This window comes from Gossypium arboreum, chromosome 1, assembly GCF_025698485.1.
Source record: "Gossypium arboreum isolate Shixiya-1 chromosome 1, ASM2569848v2, whole genome shotgun sequence".
Classification (NCBI taxonomy): domain Eukaryota; kingdom Viridiplantae; phylum Streptophyta; class Magnoliopsida; order Malvales; family Malvaceae; genus Gossypium; species Gossypium arboreum.
Window position 1 is genome coordinate 6814750 of NC_069070.1, and position 26657 is coordinate 6841406.

The window sequence follows — 26657 nt, forward strand, 5'->3', positions numbered from 1 at the left end:
TTATTACCATAGGCTTGCATGAAAATCAAATCTCTACCACTATATATTGAAATGATACATCAATCAAAAAGGTATTTAGAAGGTTATAACGTGGCTTTGGTTAGGGGGTATGGTCGCAAGCTGAAAGAAAATGTTAGAATCGAGATTGAATTGAAAAAAAAATCACCTAACTAGAAAAATAACTAATTATCAGTTGAATACAAATGAACTTCTTCTCAGAATATGGGATTAACACTCAAGCTCAAAAACGCCGAATTACTACTAATATGTATGTAAGTATTGTTTTTTTTTTAAGAACAATTCAAATAACACAGAACATAATTATTGGAACGAAGAATAAAAAATAGCTAAGCAATTAATTCAAATAAAATCTCAACAGAAATAGGGATCAAATTAGGGGATTTCAACAATAATGGGTTATGGGCTAATATTGAGGGTAAATTAATTAATGGCTTGTTAGGCTCAAAGGGGTTCACTAAGGGTTAATTATGAAGGTAGGTTTTTTTGGAGTGAGTGGGTTAAACCTAAGTGCCTTTATCATCTCAAAATATCAAATGAAATGGTGTGGTCTTGTCATGCATAATCAAGCAAGTTCTAGAATAACTAGTTAATACTGACGCACTCATAGTAAACGTGAGCATGAAAGAAATAACATATGCTCTAAAGGCTCAAGATCTCACAAAAATTATGGCTTTTTGATGTTTAAACTTGTAAATTTCAACTCAAGATAATATTTAAACTTGGGGAAACAACCTAAAAATTTTTAATTCTCAAAAGTCAACTTATCATGCTTGATTCCCTAATGTCTTAAAGTTTAAACGATCAATGCATAAATGCCTATGTTTTAATTCAAGACATATCAATAAAAATCATAACTTAATCAAAATTCATTCTAATAGTGGTATGAGAAGATCACATGAGAACAAGACAAAATTCAGGGATTTTTCTGATAATGAAATAAATAACCCCCCACTCTTAAGATGTACATTGTCCTCAATGTACAAAGTTAGATTCATGACAATATAGATATAAGATCATAAGATAGGGAGAGAAGTGAAACTTCTTGAATGATGAATGGACTCATTGAATTGGAGTTGTAGAGAATAATCGGCCAAGGTAATGATAAGATTAGAGGAGGATACTCTGATGGTGGTAGAGGTTCATTAGTCCTTAAGTCCTGCGCCAAAAAAATATTAGATCTGGTAGTAGCTATGGTTGTGGTCGAGTAGGACATGGCAGTCGTGGAGAACCTTTTCCAGTGGAGTTTTTAGTTTCTAAGTGATGATAAGCTTTGGAGCTCTTTCTAACTGTGATAGAATCAATAACTTTTTAGGAAATATAAAGAAGCATAATTACTTGTAAAGAAATAGCCGAATAAAAATTATAAAATCTCAAGATAAAATAGTATTAAAAGGAAATAAAAAGTAATTTCAAAATATAAAGATAAAAATAAAATAAATAATAGGTTTTTATAAAGAAATTGGGGCGTATGGCCATGGGGCACGCCCGTGTGCCCTAATTTTTTTGCCCATGTGTTTCGTGATTTTTAAATTTAGGCATGTCTAACATTCGGCCCACGCCCGTGTTACTTGGATGTGTGGGTACACACGGTCGTGTCACACAACCATGTTGCACGGCCGTGTTCTGCTTCGTTCGCTTCTCCCACGCCCGTGGTATTTTATCAGTCTTGAGCACGGTTGATGGGCACGGGCGTGTCGCACGTCTGTGCTAAATTCTCAGTTTCAACCACGGTTTATAGACACGGGCGTGTCACACACCCGTGTTAGTTTGATAGACTCGCCCACGGCCACGTCGTATTGCCATGGAAACTTATCGCATCCCATTTTAAGGAAAAATTTTGCCCTGTTTTCACACAGCTGTGTCTTCTCCCGTGGTGTGAGCACGACCTAAGGCACACCCGTGTGCCCAGCCGTGTGGATTAGAAAACCTATGTTTCAATAACTCAATTAGTGATTAGATGTCAAAAATTAAATTTTTAAAGAAGTTAACATCGTTAGTGCTCGGGTTGCCTCCCAAGAAGCACTTATTTATAGTCTAAGCTCAACTTACCTTTCTATTGCATGGTCATGGTGGTGCGAGGAGTTTACACTCCTCATCCCTGCTATCAATTTTATCAACATAAGGTTTAAGGCGAGTACTGTTTACCTTAAAAGTGCCGAATTTGGGATGAATTACCTCGACTGTACCATATGGGAAAATATTGAGTACTGTAGAGGGATTGCTTCGTAAGGTTCAGAAGTGGCAATACGAGGGTCTGCTGCATCTAGTAGTACTTTGTCTCCAACCGTAAGTTGATTTTGTAAGATATTGAGTTTGTCATGACGTGGTTTTGGTTTATCGTGTGTCCTCAGTTTATGTGTCTGCCATTCATCTAGTTCTTCGATTTGTAGCCTTCGTTCTTTATAGATAGGTCCTTTGTCGTTATTTGAACATGGCTCAGGTGTGTTCTCTGAACCTGTTTCCTGCAAAGTAGGTTGCACCACATGGTCAGTTTTAATAGTATGATTTATATAACCACCTTCAATTTTCGATGTGTTATTTGAATTATGAGCTTGAAGGATGATTGTTTCATCTCCCACATGAAGTGTGAGTTTACCTGTACCAACATCAATTATAGTTTTGGCAGTTACTAAAAAGGGCCTTCCTAAAATTAAAGGCACATTACTATCCTCCTTTATGTCTAGAATAACGAAATCAACTGGGAATATAAATTTGTCAATTTTAGCAAGTACGTCTTCAATAATACCCCTAGGAAATCTGATAGTTTTATCGGCCAATTGAATGCTCATCCTAGTTTATTTGGGTTTCCCAAGACCTAGTTGTTTAAACATTTTATAAGGTATGACATTGTACTAGCCCCTAAATCAGCCAAAGCATTATTAACATCTAAGCTACCAATTAAACAAGGAATCGGTAAAACTCCCTGGATCCTTCAATTTTTTGGTCAGCTTATTCTGTAGTATGGCTGAGCAAACTACATTTAACTCCACATGCAATGCCTCATCTAACTTCCTCTTATTTGCTAAAAGCTCCTTTAAAAATTTAACTACGTTCGGCATCTGAAAAAGAGCTTCAATAAACGGTAAGTTAATATGTAATTTCTTTAAAAGTTTAAGGAATTTACCGAATTGTTTGTCTGAGTGGTCTTTCCTTGTCACATTTGGGTATGGTACACGTGGTTTGTACTCTTTACTTACCTATTTTTGGTCATTGTGGTCCACCTCACCTTTACCTTTACTTACCACAGTTTCTTGCCTCGGTTCTGGTTCAGGTGCAACTAACCCTTCTTCATCTTGAATGGTAATTGCATTGAGTTGCTCCCTTGGGTTAGATTCAGTGTTACTTGGCAGGCTACCTTGTGGTCGTTCAGATATCAATTTAGTGAGCTGGCCTATCTGATTTTTGAGCCCTTGGGTCGACGCTTGTTGATTCTTAAGTGCTGTCTCGGTATTCTAAAAATGAGTTTCTGATACCGAGATGAATTTTGTTAGCATCTCCTCAAGGTTTGGCTTCTTTTCCTACTGGTACGATGGTTGTTGAAAGCCTGGAGGGGGTGGTAGTCTCTGATTTCCTTGGCCTCCCCATGAAAAATTTGGGTAGTTCCTCTAACCTGCATTGTAAGTGTTACTATAAGGATTATTTTGAGATCGAGGATTATTACTCATGTAATTTAACTGCTCGTTCTTTATGTTGTGGCCATAGGGTGGGTATTCTGAATTGCTTAATCCACCTCCGTTTGCTTCGCACTGCATTACTGGTTGAACCTGTGAAGAACCAAGAAAACCGTCAATTTTTCTATTCAAAAGTTCTACTTGATTAGAGAACATGGTGACCGAATCGACGTTAAAAACACCAGCTGTGTTCGTTGGTTTTGTTCTCATGACTTGCCACTGATAATTATTCAGTGACATCTCTTATATAAATTCATAAGCATCCTCAGGTGTCCTATTATTGATAGTTCCTCCAGCAGTTCGTCAATCATCTGTCTAGTTGAAGGATTCAGGTCATTGTGAAACGTTTGAACCTGTAGCCAGAGTGGTAACCCATGGTGAGGGCATCTTCTTAAGAGGTCCTTATATCTCTCCCATGCATCATAGAGTGTTTCTAAATCCATCTACACCAAAGAAGAAATATCATTACGTAATTTGGTTGTTTTACTCGGCGAAAAATATTTTAATAAAAATAACCAAAGGCGAATGGCATCATCAGAAATGCCATTGATTTTAAAAGTGTCGCAAAACTCTAAGAAATTCTCCAAATGATCGTTTGGGTCTTCGTCCTGCAAACCATCAAACTGAACAAACTGTTGGATCATTTGAATGGTGTTAGGTTTTAGTTCAAAATTATTTGCAGCAACAACAGGCCTAACTATGCTCGATTCAGTTCCTGTTAAAGAAGGTTTAGCATAATCATACATAGTACGCGGAGCAGGATTCTGATTAGCAGCAATCGCAGGAGGTAACAGATTTTCTTGGTTTTCAGCCATCTCCTCGGTTGTAGTGTGAATATTGTCCTCTTGCTCTTCCTCTGTGTATCTTAGGCTTCGCCTTATTTCTCTTCAGTTTCTGCAAACTGTGCGATCGATCTCACTGTCAAACAGTAATGGTCCCGATAGGTTTCTTCTAGTCATACACTATAAAAACCAGCCAGGAGCGAATAAAAGAAAAATTAGAAAAGAAAATAAAAATTTAAATTGCAAATAAAGTAAAATGGCTAAAGTAATAAAAATCGAGTGTTCCTAATATCTTAGTTCCCCTGAAACGGCACCAAAAACTTGATACGTGATATTCGTGACAAGTTTTGAAAATTTATAATTAATTGTTCTTGAAACTAACTATTATCACGATGAAGGCAAGTGTACCTATCGAACAGTAGTATAGCTTTAGCAAGACCGGATTGTCGAACCCAAAGGAACCAAGAGTACTAGTAATTATTTTATTTTTATTATCTAGCCTAAAAATTAAGGGATTTGTTTATCTAAACTAATTAACTAAACTAAGGGTGTATATTGGGGAAATACTTTTAGAAAATTTGATTGATTAAGACAATACCCAAGGAAAAATACTCCTAGACTTCAGTTGTTATTTGACTCTGAATCAGACGATTTATTCATTTGACTTGATCCGTAGAAATCCCTAAGTTATATTATTATCTCTCTCGAGACTTATAACGTCTAACCTTAGGTTGATTAATTGAAATCTCTTTCTATTAACGCCTTAGCGTTGCATTAACTCGATCTATGGACCCCCTTATTAGGTTTCACCCTAATCCAGCAAAATCTTGTCACCCTATCTCTAGGCATGCAATCAACTCCGCTTAATTATGACAAATTTACTCTTAGACAGAGACTTTTGCTCCTCTGAATAAGCGCATAAAATTGAATCAATATCCTAAAATATTAAAACAAGAATTAAGAACACATAATTAAGAACAAGTCAAATATTTATCGTACAATTCAGATAATAATAACAAGATCCGTCTTAGGTTTCATTCCCCTTAAATATTTAGAGGGTTTAGTTCATAATTATAAAAGAAAACATCTCAGAAGAATAATGAATACAAAACATAATGAAAACCCAAAACCCCTGAATGGAAATTGAAGCGAGATCTTCAGTATTGACGATGAATCTGGCTTTTGAGATGGATCAATCGGCTTCCCTTGAGTAATTCCTTGCTTCCTACTCTGTGTGTCTGTTCTAAGAGCCTCCTCAGGTGTTTAAATAGGCTTTAGAATGCCTAAGAACCCTCAAAAGTGGACTTTTCTAAATAGGACTATACTTGGGCTCGACAGGGACATGCCCGTGTGATTGCTCCAGCTCGTGGTCAAGGCTGTTAAATAGGCACGGGCGTGTAGTCTACCCATGTAAATCGTGCTTTGGTCCTGCCAAATGGACACGACTGTGTGGCTTACCCGTGTGACGAAGTCCAGGCCGTGTTGATTTCCCATATGGGTCTATTTTCTCTGTTTTCGGCCCATTTCTGGCTCTTTTTACTGTCCTATGCTCACCTAAGTTAAAAACATTAAATTAAAGAATTAGAAGCATCGAATTCACCAAATCTAAGGGGAAACCATCCATAAATGTGCTAAGCATGAGATAAAAATATGTATAAATTACGGTTTATCAACAGGTCATACACTAAAACCACAAAGTAAAATAAAAACACTAGTGAAATAAAATTAACAATAGTAGCTATAATTTAGAAATTTCCTAATTCTTTTTATTAAATGCAAAGATAAAAATAAATTTAGTGACGTTGCCTTCTTGGAAACGACGCCAACAACTTAACCACCTTCAGACATACCAACGTCCAGAGTAAGAATCCTGTATAAAAGATATGAAATAAGCGGCGTCCACAAGTGTACAACTCATGTTGTATTATGGTTACAACTAAGTAGGTAAGTACTCCGAGGACCGTACCTAAGGGAGGTGAGTACTAAATTATTCCTAACCTAAACACAAATAGATCTATTTAGTATCATAAATAAATCATAGTACAATAAAACATAAATAAGAGACTTTTAAGGTTTTTATAATAATGAATAAAATAATCTAAACAGAAAGAAATTTGGAAAACTAATTGTATAAACTGAATCAAATCTAAGAATGGGTGATTAGATTGCTTTGGTAATCATAACTAACTACCACATTGGGTTTCTATTCAATCAACTAGTCGTTACCGGATCGCGTGATTCGTAACAAGTAATAAATATTTATAATGAAGATTAAACCTAGACTAAATATTATCAAGAGAAAAAGGCAAGCGCACCTATCGAACAATAGTATAGTAATGGCAAGACCAGGATATCGTACCCAAGGGAACCAAAAGTACTAGTAATAACTATCTTTTTATTATTTAACCTAGAAATAAAGGGGGGTTGTTTATTAAACTGGTTAACTAAACTAATTAACTAATTAAACTAAGGCAAAGAGAAGATTTTGGAAAAAGACTTAAAGAAAAGTAATTAATAAAGACGACACCCAAGGAGGAATCCACCTAGATTTCACTTGTTATCTGACTCTGAACTAGGCGATTTATTCACTTGACTTGATCCTTGAGACTCCCTAACCTATATTATTATCTCTTTCGAGACTAATAACGTCTAACCCTCAGTTGAATTAATTGAAATCTCTTTCTTAATTAAAACCCCTAGGGAAGCAATAAATCAATCTATGGACTCCCATATTAGGTTTCACCCTAATCTGGAAAAATCTCGTAACCCTATTTTTAGGCGTTCGATCAACTCCGCTTAATTATGCCAAATCTACTCTTAGACAGGGACTTTTGCTCCTCTGCGTAAGCACATCAAATCATGAATTAATACCCATAATATTAACTCAAGCATTAAAAACCCATAATTAAGAACAAATCAAGTATTTATCATACAGTTAAGATAATAATAACAAGATCCATCATAGGTTTCAACCCCCTTAGGTATCTAAGGGGTTTAGTTCATAATAAAATAAGAGTACATATCAAAAGTATGGAAATAACAAAACATAAAGAAAACTCTAAAACCCCTAAAGGAATTCTGAGAGAGATCTTCAGTCTTGGAGTAGCTCTGGCTTTTGGGATGGATTATCTGGCTTCCCTCAAGTAATTCCTGATGTGTGGTCTGTATTCTAGAAAAAGTTTTGGAGGTACCCCCTTTCTAAGTCATACTTAGGGCGTTTATATAGGCTTTGGATTGGCTTTCTTCCTCCCTAAGTATCCTTTTCTGTGTAAAATACAATTATTTGAAAAAAGGACACGCCTGTATGCCACGGCCGTGTGACGTGATTGCCAGGCCGTGTTCGATCCGTCAAATTGCACATGGCCGTTTGGGTTAATGGCCAGGCCGTGTGAATCGTGAAAGACTTGGTCGACACCCTCGAAAGACACGGGCATGTGAGCTGCCTGTGTGGCAAGGCTTAGGCTATTTCAACTTCTCGATTTGGTCCGTTTTGTCCCTATTTTGCTCTTTTTTGCTCCTTTTGACTCTTGGTGCTCTCTTGAGTACAAAACATGAAATAACCGGATTAAGAGCACCAAAATCCACAAATCTAGTAATAAACAACCATAAATATGCTAAGTATTTGGGGTAAAAATATGTATAATTTGGCGTTTATCAAATACCCACACACCATTTGCTTGTCCTCAAACAAAACTCTCATTTACTGCTAGAATTCATTCTTTTCAATCACATAATCATTACTGATAATGTTTACAAACTATTCCACGAAAAATCATACAGCGAGAATTCAACTTTAGGGGCATTAAAAACCTCAAACAATCTAAATCGAATATTTTGATAATAAAATCATAGGTAATCTCCTTTCTTTAAGTAATTAACTTTAGTCCTAAATATACAAGAGATGGCATCCTCACTAAAGATTCACTCAAATCACTCAAAGTGTTTAAGGCTCAAGATTAAGCACTCGATTGTCTAACATGAGAAGTTATTACCATAGGCTTGCATGAAAATCAAATCTCCACCACTTGTAAATGATATGACACACAAATCAATAGGTCTTTGCATGGCTGTAATGGGGTTTAAGTTACGGGTATGGATACAAGCTGAAGAGACAAAGTTTAGAATCGAGATAATTTCAATATATTACCCCATTATCAAAAACTTAATTACTGAATTATAAACAAATATCTAGAACTATGAGCTCTCTTTTTCACTTTAGCTTGCTGAGAATTACAATTTTTTTTAAAGAACAAATCGAGTCAATACAATATAGAAATCATACTTCATGATTCAGTAACAAAAAATGGTGAACAAAATGAGGTAACAATATTAAATTCAATCTCGATAAAAAGGGTCAAATTAAGTAAGAGGATTTCAACAATAATGGGTTAATGGGTTAATGATGAGGGTTAATCAATAAAAAGGGCTAGTAGGCTCAAAAGGGTTTACTAATGGTTTAATTATGTGGGAAGGCTTTTTATGGAGTAAATGGGTTAAATCCTAAGTGCCTTTATCATCTCAGTATCTCAAATCATATGTGTGATCTCGACATGTATACTCGAAGCAAGTTTTAGAATAATAGTTCAAAGTTGACGCACTCAAACCACAAAAGAAGTGAGCAAGAAAGAAAGCTATATGCTCAAAAGGCTAAAAAATCTCACCAAAAATTTGGGTTTTCGATGTCATTCCTGTATACTTAAGATTTCAAGATAATACCTCAATTCAGGACAATAATCTAAAAAATTTTAGTTCTCAAAATATCAACTTATCATGCTCAATTCTCTAATGTCCTATAATCGAATAATCATGCATAATTCCCATGGTCTAATTCATGACATATCAACAATAATTATAGATCAATCATAATTCATTCTATCAACATTATGAGAAAATCACTTAAGCACAAGATCAAATTTAGGGATTTGAGAATAATGCAAAAAGTTAGGTATCATGTTCATGTTTACCCCCCCATACTTAAGATGTACATTGCCCTCAATGTACAAAGATAGATTATTCAAAATAAATAAAATCATAAGAGGGAAGGAGGTGAAACTCCCTATTATATGGATGCGGAGCTTGATTCTGAGGCTGGAGTGTTTGGGGAAAGTGGTATTTGCCACTATTCTTGGCTAGATGAAGAAATTGAGTCGTTGAACATGGCACTTGTGAGGTATTGTTCCCCATTTGTTTCCTTATTCCGTAAAATATTCCTAGAAGCTTTGCTTGAAAGTCTGTAGAATCATGAAGAGCTTATTAAGAGTTGGTTTGGAAGAGAGCGTAGTGGGATTACTTATTAGAAATACTAGAAAAATGAAGAAAGTAAAATTTACTAATATAGATATGTCTTTCAAAAGAAAATAATAAAATTGAAATAAAAATAAAAATAAAAATAAAAATAAAAATAAAAAGATAAAAGGATTCAATGATCCTCATCAGTGGGGCCCTCAGGTGGTGGCGCTGGGGTGGCGATGTGAAAGTGCTGGCACAGCTACTGTATTATGGCCTGCATGTCGTCCATTTGTCTATCATGTCGCCGATCTCGCTCGTGAATCATCTCGAACTGTGTAGTGCAGTACTGCTCGAAGTGAGCAAGTCAGTCGGAAAGGTGTGCCAAGGAAGCAAACGCATGAACTGGTCGTTCCCTAGGTGGCGTGGTAGAAGGCTCCTCGTGCTGGTGGGGGGACATCATCAGGAATGTCCTCAAGATTGTCCTCATCAATGGCATGAGTGAGACGGTACTGAGGAGGATCGGTCCCACGTTAGCGCTCGATCATCCTCATGTGTAACATAGTCGTGATGCCCTGTGGGGACATTTGACCTATCAGTGTAAGCACTGGAAACTGGGCCATGGTGTTGAGGAGGCTGAAGCGTCTGGCAAGACTCGTCACGTAGGGGCCGATAGAGATTACTCCTTTCCGATGCCGCTCAGTCTGATGGCGAATGGCGAAGGCGATGAAGTATGCCAAGTCAGTCACATGTGCATTCGTCATGCACCATAAATAGTAGGCATCGTGGGTGTTGACGACGCCGGTGCTTTCTCTCCTTCCGGTCAAGGTGTGTGCCAATATGGCATGGAGATAGCGTAGGAAAGGGGCGAGAGCTGAGGCCTTCGAGTAGCTGGGGTCATAGGTGGAAGAGAGTGGTGCCAAAGCCTTCCAGCACAAGTAGGGAGAAATGTAGATATTGCGTGGTAATGCATTCGTGTCCTCTTCCTCCATAAACTCATCGGTGTAAAGTCCTAGAGCGACTCCAAACTCTGGGACACTCATTGCGCTAACTAGACCGCCTAATCAGAAGTGAATAGTACTGGGGTCGTCATTGTTCGTCATCACCACCTGTAAATGAAAAGTAGAGCATAATTCTAAAGTTAGCTCTAAATAAGTGGGCTCTGTAATAGCGAAGAACCGTTCCCATGGGTCTGTGGACAGGAGGGCACGGATGACATCAGCTAGCTGGACTTACTTTACGACAGCCCAGTCGATGCAGCGACTTGTAGTGAGGGGTAACACGCGTAGTATCTAAAATAGCTCCTCCTGTGAGGCTTGCGAAAACTCAAGGAATAGGTGCCGAACTTCAGCTGTAGCACGTACCGAGGAAGAACCCGGTCCCCTACGTCTCTTCGAGGATGGGACCAGGGCCTTCTTGCCTCTCGATGATGACATAATGGACTTGAAAATGTATAAGCATTGATATAGTAGGTCCAAGATATGTTAACATTTAACGATATCAAGCGAGAGGTGAAAAATTTATATGATTATTCAGAAACATTTATTGGAATCAAAGATGCATCATCAGTTAAATAAGAATCCTAAAACTAGTATATGCTATTTAGTAACTTAAACAATTCAAATATAGAAAATACTAAAGCAAATTCCTAAAGTATTCAGGTTGAGAAAGTGAACCAAAAGCTGCTGTTGAGTGGTGCACGGGCATGTTAGTGGCGAGCACTGGCGTGTGGCGTGGGGGTTACAGCCGTGTGGAGGAAAAATGGAGGGAAAAGTGAGGATTAACGCAGGGGGAGTAGAGTTTAGGGTGGTTTGGGGGTTGAGGAAGTGAGAATCTGAAGAATGGTGGCCGGAATAAGGATTAGGGAATGGAGAAGGGGAGATTTCGGCTAGGGTTTTGAAAGGAAGAAGAAAATGAACAGTGATTTGCTTATATAGGGAAGGGCCATACGGCCTAGGGCAACGCCCGTGAATTCTGAAAGTGAGCTCGTGTTTTTTGAAATTTTCAATTTAGGTCGTGCCCGACTACTATCTCACCCCCGTGTGTCTTGGGCTTGTCTGGCACACGGCCATGTCGCACGATCATGCCTATCTCTGTTCACTTCTCCCATGCCCGTGTGTTAGGGTACCACGCCCGTGTATTATTGTCCATGGCTTCATGTCACGGGCGTGTCGCACGCCCGTGTCGAAGAAACAGAATTGAGCCTTGCCCCTAGCACCCCTGTGTTCACCTATCAAATTCACCCACGGCCATATCGCACGACCGTGGGGTTTTATCGCATCCCGTGTTTTAGGGAAATCATGTTCTACTTCCACACAGCTGTATCACATGACCGTGTCTCTTCCCCTGTTTGGCTACGGCTTTAGGCACGTTCTTGTGCCTGGCCGTGTGTGCTGAAAAACTTTGTTATTCAAAGATAAAATTAATGATTTAAAGTGTTAGAAATAAAAAAAATAAAAAATAAAGAAATCAAAATATGTTAATGCTCGGGTTGCCTCCCGAGAAGCGCTTATTTATAGTCTAAGCTCGACTAACCTCTCTAGTGAATGGTCAGGGTGGTTTGAGGAGTTCGTACTCCTCATTCCTGCTATTAATCTCATCAAGATAAGGTTTTAATCGAGTGTTGTTTACCTTAAAAGTGCCAAACTTGGGATGACTCACCTCTACCATACCGAATGGAAAAATATTGAGTACCGTAAGAGGGATTTCCTCATTCAGTGTGGTAGTGACAATGTGGGGGTCTACAACATCTAGTAAAACTCTATCGCCAACCTTAAGTTGATTTGGAGAGGTATCGGGCTTGTTTTGGCGTAGTTTCAGTTTATCATGTGTTCTTGGTTTGTGTATTCGCCATTCGTCTAGCTCCTCTATCCGTAGCCTTCGTTCTTCATGAATGTGTCCTCTATCATTGCTGGAACATGGCTCTCGAACTTCTTTGAAACTTAATTTCTGCAAAGCAGGTTATGTCATATTGTCAATTTTAGTAGACTGGCGTGGACCATTACCTTCACTGTTTAATGTGATTCCAGAAGTACGAGCTTGAAGGGTGATCATTTCGTCTCCCACACAGAGTGTAAGCTCACCTGTGCCAACATCAATAATTGTTTTAACAGTTGCTAAAAAGGGCCTCCCTAAAATCAAATAAGTGTTATTATCTTCTTCTATGTCTACAACAACGAAATCAATCAGAAATATGAACTTATCTACTTTCACTAGTACATCTTCAATAATACCCTAGGGAATCTTATAGTTTTATCTACCAATTGAATGCTCATCCTAGTTTGTTTAGGTTTCCCAAGACCTAGTTGCTGAAACATTTTGTAAGGCATGATGTTAATACTAGCCCCTAAATCAGCTAATGCATGACTTATATCTAAACTACCAATTAAGTAAGGAATTGTAAAACTCCCTGGATCTTTCAATTTGTGGGGTAGTTTATTCTGTAGAATAGCTGAGCAGACTGCGTTTAGCTCCACATGCGACGCTTCGTCCAACTTCCTCTTATTTACTAAAAGCTCTTTTAAAAATTTCATTGCATTTGGCATCTGCGACAAGTATTCAATAAATGGTAAGTTAATATGTAATTTTTTTAAAAGTTTGAGGACTTTACCTAATTGTTCATCTGAGCGGTTTTTCCTTGTTGCGTTAGGATGTGGGACATGAGCTTTATATTCTTCATTCACCGGTTTGTTTTTATTTTGATCTACCTCACCTTGACTCTTACTTACCACAGTTTCTTGCATCAGTTCTGGTTCAGGCTCAACGACTCCTTTGTCATCTTGAATATTAATTGCGTTGAGTTGTTCCCTTGGGTTAGGTTCGGTATTACTTGGCAAACTACCTTGTGATCGTTCGGAGATTAGTTTGGATAGCTTGCCTATCTGAGTCTCGAGTCCTTGGATCGATGCTTGTTGATTTTTTGAGTGCTGTCTCGGTATCTTGGAAGCGGGTTTCTGACACTGATATGAATTTTGAGAGCATCTCCTTAAGGCTTGGTTTTCTCTCTTGTTGATAAGGTGGCTATTGAAAACCCTGAGAATTTTGTGGCTTTTGATTCCTTTGACCACCCTAGGAGAAATTTGGGTGGTTCCTCCAACCTGCATTATAAGTATTACTATTTGGGTTATTTTAAGATCTAAAGTTATTGTTACCCATATAGTTGACTTGTTCCTCTTCGATTGTAGGATTGAAGGATTGATATTCTGTATGCACACCTCTTCCACTTGAGTCACACCTCATTACTGGATGTACCTATGTAGAACTAAGAAAACCATCAATCTTTTTATTGAGAAGTTCTACCTGATTTGACAGCATAGTAACTGAGTCGACGTTATAAACGTCGGTTGTTTTCGTTGGCTTTATTCAGTGACTTGCCACTGATAGTTATTCAGTGACATCTCCTGTATAAACTCATAGGCATCTTCCGGTGTTTTATTGTTGATGGTTCCGCCAGTAGCTGCATCAACCATTTCCCGAGTCGAGGGATTCAGACCATTGTGGAATGTTTTTACTTGAAGCCAAAGCGGTAACCCATGGTGAGGGCACCTTCTTAGTAAGTCCTTGTATCTTTCCCATGCATCGTAAAGTGTTTCTAAATCCATTTTCACAAAATAAGAGATATCATTATGTAATTTAGCCGTTTTAGCCGGCGAAAAGTATTTTAGTAAAAATTTTTCGATCATTTGTTCCGAAGTAGTAATTGACCCTCGTGGTAACGAGTTCAACCACTGTTTAGCTTTTTTCCTCAATTAAAAGGGAAACAACCGAAGACGTATGGCATTATAAAAAATGCCATTGATTTTAAATGTATCGCAAAATTCCAGAAAGTTTGCTAAGTGAGCGTTGGGATCTTCATCCTGCAAACCATCAAACTGAACAAACTACTGTATCATTTGAATTGTGTTAGGTTTCAGTTCAAAAGTATTTGCAGCTATAGCCGGTCTAACTATGCTAGATTCATTTAGCATAGTCATACATAGTACGTGGAACAGGATTTTGATTAGCCGCAATTGCAGGAGGTAGCTGATTGCCTTGGTTTTCAGCCATCTCTTCGGTTAGGGGTTGAGTATTGTCTTCTTGCTCGTTCTCCGTGTATCTTAAGCTGCGCCTTATTTCTCTTTGGTTTCAACAAACTGTTCGATCGATTTCTTCCTCAAAAAGTAATGGTCCCGACGAGTTTCTTCTAGTCATAAATTATAAAAACCTGCCAAGAGAAAGAAAAAGTAAATTAATAAATCATAATAATAAAAAAATTAAATTAAATTGCAAGAAAAATAAATGGTTAAAGTAATAAAAATTGAGTGCTCCTAATAACTTAGTTCCCCGGCAACGACGCCAAAAACTTGATCGCGTGATTCGTAACAAGTAATAAATATTTATAATGAAGATTAAACCTAGACTAACTATTATCACGACGAAAAGGCAAGCGCACCTATCGAAAAATAGTATAGTAATGGCAAGACCAGGATATCGTACCCAAGGGAACCAAAAGTACTAGTAATAACTATCTTTTTTATTATTTAACCTAGAAATAAAGGGGGGTCATTTGTTAAACTAATTAACTAAACTAATTAACTAATTAAACTAAGGCAAAGAGAAGATTTTGGAAAAAGACTTGAAGAAAAGTAATTAATAAAGACGACACCCAAGGAGGAATCCACCTAGATTTCACTTGTTATCTGACTCTAAACCAGATGATTTATTCACTTGACTTGATCCGTGAGACTCCCTAACCTATATTAGTATCTCTTTCGAGACTAATAACATCTAACCCTCAGTTGAATTAATTAAAATCTCTTTCTTAATTAAAACCCCAAGGGAAACAGTAAATCAATCTATTGACTCCCATATTAGGTTTCACCCTAATCCGGCAAAATCTCGTAACCCTATTTCTAGGCGTTCGATCAACTCCGCTTAATTATGCCAAATCTACTCTTAGACAGAGACTTTTGCTCCTCTGTATAAGCACATCAAATCATGAATTAATACTCGGAATATTAACTCAAGCATTAAGAACCCATAATTAAGAACAAATCAAGTATTTATCATACAGTTCAGATGATAATAACAAGATCCATCATAGGTTTCAACCCCCTTAGGTATCTAAGGGGTTTAGTTCATAATAAAATAAGAGTACATCTCAAAAGTATGGAAATAACAAAACATAAGGAAAACTCTAAAACCCCTGAAGGAATTCTGAGAGAGATCTTCAGTCTTGGAGTAGCTCCGGCTTTTGGGATGGATCGTCTGGCTTCCCTCAAGTAATTCCCAATGTGTGGTTCTGTATTCTAGAAAAAGTTCTAGAGGGAGCCTCCTTTCTAAGTCATACTTAGGGTGTTTATATAGGCTTTGGATTGGCTGTCTTCCTCCCTAAGTATTCTTTTCCGTGTAAAATACAATTATTTGAAAAAGGGACACGCCCATGTGCCACGACCATGTGATGTGATTACCAGGCTATGTTCGATCCGTCAAATTGCACACGGTCATATGGGTCAATAGATAGGCCATGTGAATCATGAAAGACTTGGTCGACACCCTCGAAAGACACGGGCTTGTGAGCTGCCCGTGTGGCAAGGCTTAGGCCATGTCAACTTCTCGATTTGGTTTGTTTTGTCCCTATTTTGCTTGTTTTTGGCTCCTTTTGACTCTTGGTGCTCTGCTGAGTACAAAACATGAAATAACTGGATTAAGAGCACCAAAATCCACAAATCTAGTAATAAACATCCATAAATATGCTAAGTATTTGGGGTAAAAATATGTATAATTTGGCGTTTATCATTACCCTGGCAAGATCTCTCGATCTTCCACTAAGCTAACGAGTTGGCAAGAACTACTTATCTCTCGACTTCACATTCTAGATCGATTCGGGGCTAAGGTGTTCACTGATAGGCCATACCAATTTTCGGTTAATTCCCACCTAAATGAATTTCTAGAGTCGTTAGGCCTAGGATTTAAGTTCTTCCTCTCCCAAACAGTTGATTCGCTAAGAAAACCTTATACAAAAATTAATTAGTCATACCTCCACTCACTAGTCCCTATAAAAGGATTAGTTTCTCATAGATTTTGTAAACTTAATAAACTTGATAAATTAAATAAACATTAGGAGTAATTCAAGAGTAAAGTGTAAAGAGAAATCTTGATTGTGTTGTACATATAAGCGTAGAATCCACAAAGAGTTGATCGAATCTACAAATCAAATCTCCTAATGAACGCAACTAGAAATAAACTGGAAAGAAATCTAAAACCTAAGAAAAGGAAAAAAACTGAAACTTAAAATTACAAAGGAAATTCTAAAGTATGAAAAGTCATCATTTACCAAGTGTTTAGGAGCCTATTTATAGAGTTTGGGTTATCGTCGTCCTCAACACTAGGTCATTTGACGCCTTTTTGTTTAACTTTTGATTGTGTAGACCAAAATACCCCTGGCTCGTAAATGTTTCTTGTATAATGTCTATGTTGCGATACCCTAATACTTGTGTCGCAAAATCGAAAGAAATATGCTCAACTTTGAGGTAGCTTCAAGGGTATGTCACGACACCTAAAGTAGTTTCAAGATTCCTGCGTTCTATTCCCTATGTTGTGACATTGAACTTCTCATGTTGCAACACAATGACCAGTATTGAGTTTATACGCCCTCGAATAGTCTCCTGAACACTATGTACCTTAGCTCACCTTTAAGCCTCATTCGGCCCCTACGGTCAATAAAAGACTCAAAATACACTTTTTATTGAATTTAAATTAAACTATGAAAACTTAACTAAAACGTAATGAAAATGCTTGTATTCAAACTCCTCAAGTGCGAAAAATTAGTTTAATTTGCTACATCGTATTATGATAGATCAATTACAACCAAGCTTAAAGTATTAAATATGTAAATAAACTTAGCTATAGTAATAACCAAACTAACTAACTACCATTAATACTAAGAAGAACAAGAAAATATGCAAGAAAGGTAAAGCCTAAGCTATACTTAAATCTAAACTAAAGGATGAAAGAAACCTTAAAACTAAGGAGATTTCTAACCTAAACTACAAACTCATTTCTTCAACCAACTTTTGGCTTTTTAAAGCTAATTAAAACCCAAGTTTTAACAAGCAAAATGCCCCTGGATGTTGTATTTTGATTAGTGTTGGTGCTAGACAAAAGCCACCCTCGTAGTCATTTTTCTCCACGTCAAGTAGCAATATCACAAGAACCAGGCTTGGGTATCGAAATACTCATGAAAATATTGAAATGGGGGTTCTTTTGGGCATTGGATATTTCAATATCATTGTGAAGGGTCTCGATCCTCTTCAATTCAGCATTGTCAGGGGTACCACGACTTCCAAGCTTTGATGTCATAATACCCCATTTCTAGGTGATGTTTTTACTCACATTCAGGCCTCCGGTGACTCCCTACAACACTTAATCGATCGTTAGGTTTCAAATGGTACATTTGGCCAATTAGGGTATCAAAAAGAGTATAAAACACATTATTTCATTTTATTAAGGTGAAGAACAAAAACTAAATAAAACACAATAGAAAACATAGAAATTTCTCGAAAACAAATTCGTAAAGTGTAATGAGGAACCTAATTTGACATATCAAAATTTGGTAGATCACTAGGCTATCAATGAAACTTTTGTTGATGAATAGATAGTCTGGGTAGAATGTTTTCAAGTGAATGCTGAAAAACCATCAATGCCTTGGTACGCAAATATCGTTAATTACTTAGTATAAGATGTTTTTTTCTTGAAAATGCTTCAAGTCAATAAAAGAAAAGGATTATGCATGAATGGAGATATTATATTTGGGAACAACTATATGCCTTCCAATATTTTGTAGAGCAACTCATTTGATAGTGTGTGGTTGGGGAGTAAATTGATGTTATATTGGTTGGATATCATGTTTCACCTTATGGGGACATTTTGGAGGAAAAAAGACTACTTAAAAGATTTTGCAATTAGTGTTTTATTGGCCAACCATGACTTAGGATGCTTATTATTTTGCAAGAATATGTAACAGTTGTGAACGAACGAGAAACATTTCTAAATGTGATGAGATGCCTCAAAAAGGGATTTTGGAAGTTGAAATTTTTTTTTAATGTATGGAGGATAGGCTTCATGGGGCCATTCTTGAATTCATTCAAAAATCAGTATATTTTGTTGGTAGTGGATTATGTTTTCAAATGTGTAGAAGTAATAGCCTTGCTAATGAATGATACTAAGATAGATAAATATTTTTTGCATAAGAACATTTTCTTAAGATTTGAGACTATTGGAGTGCTCATAAGTGATGAAGGTTTGCATTTCTACAGTATACAATTAGAAAATGGTTTATCAAAGTACAATATTAAGCATTAAATTGAAACTACTTATCATCCCAAGCCAGTGGTCAAGTAGAGGTTTCAAACCATGAGATTAAGCAAATCTTGGAGAAAATAGTGAACCCATCTTGGAAAGATCTGTCAGTTCGGCTAGATGATGCATTGTAGGCTTATCGAGCAACTTATAAAGCTTCGTTGGGGATGTCTTTATATTGTACTATTTATGGAAATAACTATCATTTGTTAATAAAGTTAGAAAAGTATACTAAGCAATTAAGAAGTTTGAATCTTGACACCAATTTGACTAGAGACATTAGGTTGTTCTAATTGCTTGAATTGGAGAAATTCATATTTCTAGCATATTAAAATGTCAAACTATAAAAAAGAGAAAAGCAAACTATGTCATAATGTCATGTTTAAGAAAAAGAGCTTTGTGCCATGACAAGATGTGTTAGTGTTTAATGCCTAAAATTAAATTGTTTCCAGAATATCAAATTCTATAAAAAAGAAAATTCTACATTGATTCTGTTGGATTTAATGTACTTAGTGTAGTATTTTCGTCTTTGTATATTTGTATTTTAACAAACAAATTTGTTTAATAAAATAGTCGCTAATAAGTAGATATACAACTTGGGTTTCCAATGCGGTTTCTTCACTCACAACATCATCAAAAGAGTACAACCAGAGGCGGATATAGGGGGCAGTGGCCCTGTCCCCCCTAAAATGAAAAATTTATATTTAGGCCCTTGAATTTTTTTTAAAATTTTAAATTAGTAAAGGTAAAATTGTACTTTGGCCCCCCTAAAATTATAAAAATTTGATTTAATCCTTTAAAAATTATAAATATATAGACTATAAAAAAATTAAAATTTCATTCGACCCCCTAAAAATTTATTCTGGCTTCACCCCTAAGTACAACTTGGATGGGATTGATATTGACTATGAACACTTCAATGCTATCATTGACACTTTTTCTGGGTACATTGGGAAACTTATAAAAATCCTCAAGAATAATGGAGTCATCTCTTTTGCTTCCATAGCTCCATTTGATGATGTTCAAAACCATTACAAGGCTTTGTGGAAAAGCTATGGTGACCTCAAAGACTATGCCAACTTTCAGTTTGATACCTATGATCAAGGAACAACGGTCTCTCAATTCATCAATTACTTCAACACCCAAAGCTCTAACTATAATGATGGTAAGGTTTTAGCCAGCTTTATGAGCAATGGGAGCAGTGGCTTGACACCGGAAAACTGATTCTTTACCACCTGCACTAGGCTCAAGAGTGAGAACAAACTCCATGGCATATTTGTTTGGTCTGCAGATGACTCTAAGAGAAACGTTTTTCGCATAATTGAATAACTTGAACTCAGTTTTTAATCATAAAATATATTATTTTTATATATGGTTTTAGCTGGCACTTTGCCGTGCGATCCCTTTTAGTATTGAAAGTTATAGCTGAATAAGAAACTATGTATGTAGCTGCTTTCATTTTCTTTGTATAAAACGATATATAAAAGCAGTGGAAGCATTCATTCCCATTTCCCTTGCAATTCCATTCCCTTCTATCCCAAGAAGCTTATTATATTCAGCTCAAACAATGAATGATCAAAATGGTCAAAATAGTGGATCGTCATCATCTTCTCATGCTCCTTCTTCAATTCCAATAGCGACGTCTCAAAATGCCATTAGGTATCCAGTGAATAAACAAACTAATTTCTTCTTATGCCGGCATTATAAAAACCATATCAGCTGCTGGACCACCGTATTCAACGTGTATCAATTCTCTCTCTCTCTCTCTCTCTCTCTCTCTCTCTCTCTCCCTATATATTTGTTGGAGTTGGCTTGCATATAGCATAAGAAGTAACCAAGGAGCAGACCAAGCAACACAAGTCATGTGGATGAAGTGTTGAAGATCAAGCTGGAAGATCAAGCTGCTATATTATTACCGGATGAAGTATGCATACAACACATGAAGCAACAATGAGCTGACTATGTAGCACAAGTTATGCGGATGAAGTATAGAGAAGCAAATCAAGCCATACCTTCAGCACATGAAGTATGTATGCAGATGCTGAAGTACATTACTGCTATCGTATTTCATTCTGTTTAGTTACCTTAAATATTTTCTTTTAATTTAGTCAGATTTGAACTAAGTTGACATTGTTTTTGATGTAATTAGGTACTGATGGACTGATAAATCAATTTATCTTTGTGTACAAATAATGTTTTACAAGTTTCAACGTTGCTTGGTGGAAGTAGGTGTTTGTTTAGGTGAAATTTGTTCATTTTTGACCAGCTTGTGTCTGGTATATGTATTGGCTTTTAGCCTTCATTCAAGTAATGAAAATTCATTATAATTTCATCCAAAATACTCTCTCTTTTCTTTGCTTTCAATTCTATTCTATTTTTCAAGCTCGAAATCACCAGACTTTAACTTCAAGTTTTCTTCATTCTTCATCCTGATTTATTACATTGTTGCTTAAGTTCCAGACTAAGCTTCATACTTCCTCCGGATAAAGTGTCCCAAAACACCAACAATTGGTACCAGAACTCATTTCTTAGTGGACCTGTCATATTTCAACCTTCAAAACAATGGCTACATCAGGCTTCTCACCAGCTGCACCACCAGTGTTCAATGGAGAAGGCTATCACATATGGGTGGTTAAAATGAAGACCTACCTACAGGCATTCGGCCTATGGAAGGTTATCAACTCAAATGTTGAACCAGCACCTCTAAGAGCCAACCCAACAGTGGCTCAAATCAGACAACACTCTGATGAAAAAACTAAGAGACACAAGGCCATGTCTTGCATCCAAAATAGTGTGTCAGATATGATCTTCACAAGGATTATGGCTTGTGAGACTCTAAAGCAAGCCTGTGACAAGCTCAAGGAGGAGTTCCAAGGTACTGAGAGGATAAAACAGCAGCTGTTGTTGAATCTGAGAAGGGAGTTCGAGAACTTGAAGATGAAAGAGGAAAAAACTATAAAACAGTATTCAGATAGGATTATGGCTGTGGTAAATAGCATAAGATTGCTTGGAGAACAGTTTAGTGAGGCAAGGATAGTTTCAGTATTCTCTCTGTAAACAACCTTTCCTTGTAAAAATCTTTCCTTTTCTTTTAATAAAATATCCATCTTCCGCACTCAAACATAGTTTTGTAATTGGTATCAGAGGCCCTTGGAGTTACGGTTCTTGGAGGAATTCATATCATAATACTTATTGTAAGTTCTTATCTTTAATTTACAATCCAATTAATTTCGTGGTTATTTATCTTGAAACCCATATATCTATTATTTTGTCTAACTTTTGCCTTTTTAAGTCTAGGTGAGAGACGATAGGCCTTTGTGTGTTAAGACAAAATAATATAACAGACGGTTTTAGGTACCAAAGATAAGTAACATGGAAGAGACAGATTGTTTATATAAAGATAAAACCTGCAATCATATTATGCATATAGATTCTAAATAAGAAAATAATATTTCGGCCCTTAGTAAAGGATTTAATAGTTTAATGGATATAACCTCTATATATTATAATAAAATATATAATAAAGTCAAGAATATAGAAGAAAAGTAAATTACATGGGAGATATTAAAGAATTAGATTTGAACAACAAATCTAAAGAAATTTTATCAAGTCAATAATAAATTAGATCGGGTTAATAATAATAATAATATGAAATCGATATAGATTTAGGTCCATTATATTATGGTAATAGTAATATAATTTTAACTTTATCGATGAAGAAGAAGAAACTTCTTCGTAAGAGTCATCTTCTACTATTAATAGAAATAAAAATTCGAAAAAGAGAGAAGAAAAATATTACTCAACAAAAATATAATTTCCAATATTATAAAGAATTAATAGAACATTGGAAAGTCAAATTTACTAAAAGTACTGATAAAAATGAAAGAATAGAATACTTAAAATTAATAGAAGAACTTTATGAAAACATAAAGATCTATTTACTCGTTTAATTATCATTATATGTTAAATTATGATACTACAGAAAGTAGTAGTTCTAGTAATTCTGATAATCAAGAAGATTTAAATGTAACTAGTTATAAATTTGATGAAGAAAATACTTCAACAGATGAGGATGAAAATATAGAAGTCCCCGAACCTATGGATACTGATCAAACAGATCCTAATGGTAAAAGAAAATTAGAATCAGATATTCAAAAAGATGATTATCTGAGAGCTTTAAATAAAGACTTTGAGACAGTTGAAAAGACAACAAGAATTTTTGGTAATCAAACCGAAAATATAGCTACTAATGAAGTTAAAACTGAATATACAGGCGAATCTTCTAATCAACAACCAAGTCAAACTATACCTATACCACATAGGATAGATGATTTAAATAAAAGAAATGTGGCTCAAGGTGGAATATATTTAGATTTGACTAATATTTCAATATCAGACTATGAAAAAACCATAGATGATTGGGCACAGTCAATGACAATAGTTGTAAACAACAACGGTTCTTGGTCAAAAGAAAAATTTTTAAATTATTTTGTAGGAACTTTTCAAGGAGATGTTTTACAATTCTTAAGACGTTGGGAAGAATCAGAAGTAGGTAAAGTCCAAAAAGGACAACTAATTAATCAAATAGGTACTCCTAAAGATCTTTTAAAAGGATTAACAAATATTCTAAAAACATAATTTTGTGGTTATTTTGATAAAAAGATCAAGATAGTATAGCTAGTTATACCTTGTCAAAATTAAATTATGTGATATTAGATATCTAGAAGAATTTTCTAAAAATTTCTTCATGAATATCAAAATTAAAAAATGAAAATATAGAATTTTGGAAAAATCAATATTTTCATAAATTACCTCCGCCATGGGATGAGATATGTATAAAAAAATATGTGTCTTATTTAGATAAACATAGTAAAGAGTCAGAATAGCAAAAGAAAATATAGATTCTATAGGAAATAGAATTAATTTTGCAAGAGAAAGAATAACTCTACATTGTCTACAAACTAAAGCGGCTAAACAAGTAAAAAATAAATTAACTTATAGTCATTGTACAAAAATTCTAGAAAATGAATGGGAATTTGGATGTAAAACAACACGTCCTAATACTTATAAAAAACATAGAAAGAAAAATAGAAAATATAAATTTATTAGGTGGAAACCAGAAATAAAAATATACTGGTAATAATAAGAAAAAGAAAAATTTGTTAGAAAAAACTTCTAAAAAATAAAAAAAAAACAGATATGTAAAGGTTTTATTTGTGATGAAGAAGGCCATATATCACCAAACTGTCCTAATAAAGGAAAAAGTGCTAAAAAGATTATTAAAAGTATTGAAGAACAAGATTTAGAAATTTGTTATGAAGAGGAAATAAATCTCAAGAAATATTATATGAGTTAATATCGAAATGATTCGATTCGGATGAAGAAGAATATATATTTATGTTTAATGTAGGAAGTAGTTCTAAAAATCAATTAGAAGAAATTCCTAAGTCGAACAACAAGACATAAAATTAAGAAATTTGATTGGAGAAGAAAAGACTTTTCCGATGAAATGATAGAAAAATAAATAAAAATCACATTTCTAAAGAAGAAATATATAAAATATCTAAGTTTAAAATATGGAGTCAAAGACATATAGAAAAGATTAGTGGCAACACAAATGCTAAGGATACTAGAAGAGGATTAACGAAATTCCATTATTTACTAAAGAAAAATTAAGAGGATTAAAAAGAAATACCTCAAGTTAGATATATACATTTAGGTATAATTATGATAACAATTAGAGCTTTATTTAGAAAAGGACATGATATACCTATCATAGCGGTTTTATTAGATAAAAGATTTGAAAACCCGATAAAAGCACTTATTGGAGGAATACAATCTAATTTACATCTTGGTGTAATAGGATTTAAGGTTAAACCAAACTATTTTATATCTATTACGACCCTCTAATAGAAGAGTGTTTATGTTTAAGAATTGCACAAAAAATTCGAAATAAGTAATTTAGCGAAGATCTAGCAATAAGTTGGACTTCTATTAATGAATATACCAACACGCCAGAAGTAGAAATTAAAGAAATTAATAATAAAATAATTGAGTTATTTGAACCCAATAAATTTACTACAGAGATACAACCAAAATTACTACATCTAAAAGATCTGTCAATACCAAAAGATTGGATGATTGATAGAATAAGTGGTACTAGTACTTCAAAACCTGTAAGTACTATAGAATATATGTCATCTGGAGATAGACTATATTTTAAAAATAATGCTATAACAAATACAAATGATAATTTAGTTTTACCTTCTAATTCTCAAATAGAGGAAGAAGAAGATAATATTAGTACAAATTTGACAACACCAATAGGTATGAAAACAGTTCAAATACCTATTTTCCCTACTGAACCTAGTAGAAATTCTAAAAATACTAGAATGGAAGAAATACAATCTACTACTATTATTCAACAAATGAAAATAAGGAAAAATGATATTATTACATTTTCAAATTTCCAACCTAGGAAATATTATACATATATAGAAATTACACTTCAATTTAGAGACTATAAAACATATTCTTTGCATGCTTTATTAGATACTGGAGCTACCACAAGTAGTTGTAGAGAAAATGCCATTGTAACACCCCATCCCCGATACCGTCGCCGGAGTCGGACACGAGGGGTTCTAGGACCAACTCTCATGTGTCACACAGACTATTTTTCACATTTCCAGCCTAGCTGGCAAACTGCATCCCTGTCACCTTAAAAATCATATCTCGAGTTCCAGAACTCAAAAACCAGTTCCGTAAATTTTCCCTGAAACTAGACTCATAATTCCATCTACAAATTTTTTCTAGAATTTTTGGTCAAGCCAATTAGTACAGTTTATTAGTTAAAGTCACCCATGTTACAAGGGTCGACTACACTGACCTTCGCGCATTACGACCTGGATATCTTCTCGTACAGAGATTCAATGCTCATTCCGTTTGTTTCTAATGAAACTAGACTCAAAAGGGAATCTGCACATATAAGGCACGACTTCTAATTCCTTTTGGATAATTTATGATAAATTTTCAAAGTCGAGACAGGGGATCCAGAAACCATTCTGGCCCTGTCTCACGAGAACTTTAATATCTCTCAGTATACTGCTTATATGGTCGTTTCGTTTCATCCATATGAAAATAGATTCATCAAGGTTCAATTTCATAGTTTATTCACTATTTAATTCTACTTCTACTATTTTTAGTGATTTTTCCATCTCACCTCACTGCTGCTGGCAGCATCTGTTACTAAAGCAAACAATGACTATTTCATAATTCTTCCATGGCCAACTATTACATCATACATAATACAAACTATGGCCACCTTATCAAAATTAAGGTTTCTAAGGCTCGTGACTATAGGTTTTAGAATCACACTCAACCGACCACATAGGCCATTTTCGCATGGCTTAAAGTTTACAACCCACAATTCAACAAAACAAAATAGCCTATACATGCCAAACGTTCTCCTAGTTCAACTACGACGACAATACCAAAGATTTCCAGCCGGTGTGATGACTTCAACGACGGTTCCGAGCACGCAAAACGATACGAGTCCAAGAGACCTAAAATAGGTGACAAGAAAACACCGAGTGAGTTTATAACTCGAGAAGTCATAAGC

At 35.5% G+C, this 26657-nt stretch overlaps 1 protein-coding gene, 2 non-coding genes and 1 pseudogene across 3 annotated transcripts; all 4 read left to right on the forward strand.

The window, feature by feature from the left end:
* Positions 1-20368, forward strand: part of LOC108462741 (chitinase 1-like) — a 41300-nt pseudogene extending 20932 nt beyond the window's left edge.
* Positions 4062-4168, forward strand: LOC128282196 (small nucleolar RNA R71). The gene has a single exon (XR_008272421.1). It is a non-coding gene; the product is annotated as a small nucleolar RNA R71 (small nucleolar RNA).
* Positions 14228-14333, forward strand: LOC128282395 (small nucleolar RNA R71). The gene has a single exon (XR_008272662.1). It is a non-coding gene; the product is annotated as a small nucleolar RNA R71 (small nucleolar RNA).
* A 1233-nt stretch (positions 20369-21601) lies between the features above and the next one.
* Positions 21602-22096, forward strand: LOC108462742 (uncharacterized). The gene has a single exon (XM_017762655.1). The coding sequence runs from the start codon at positions 21602-21604 to the stop codon at positions 22094-22096; it is 495 nt and encodes a 164-aa protein (XP_017618144.1).
* Positions 22097-26657: the final 4561 nt, after the last annotated feature.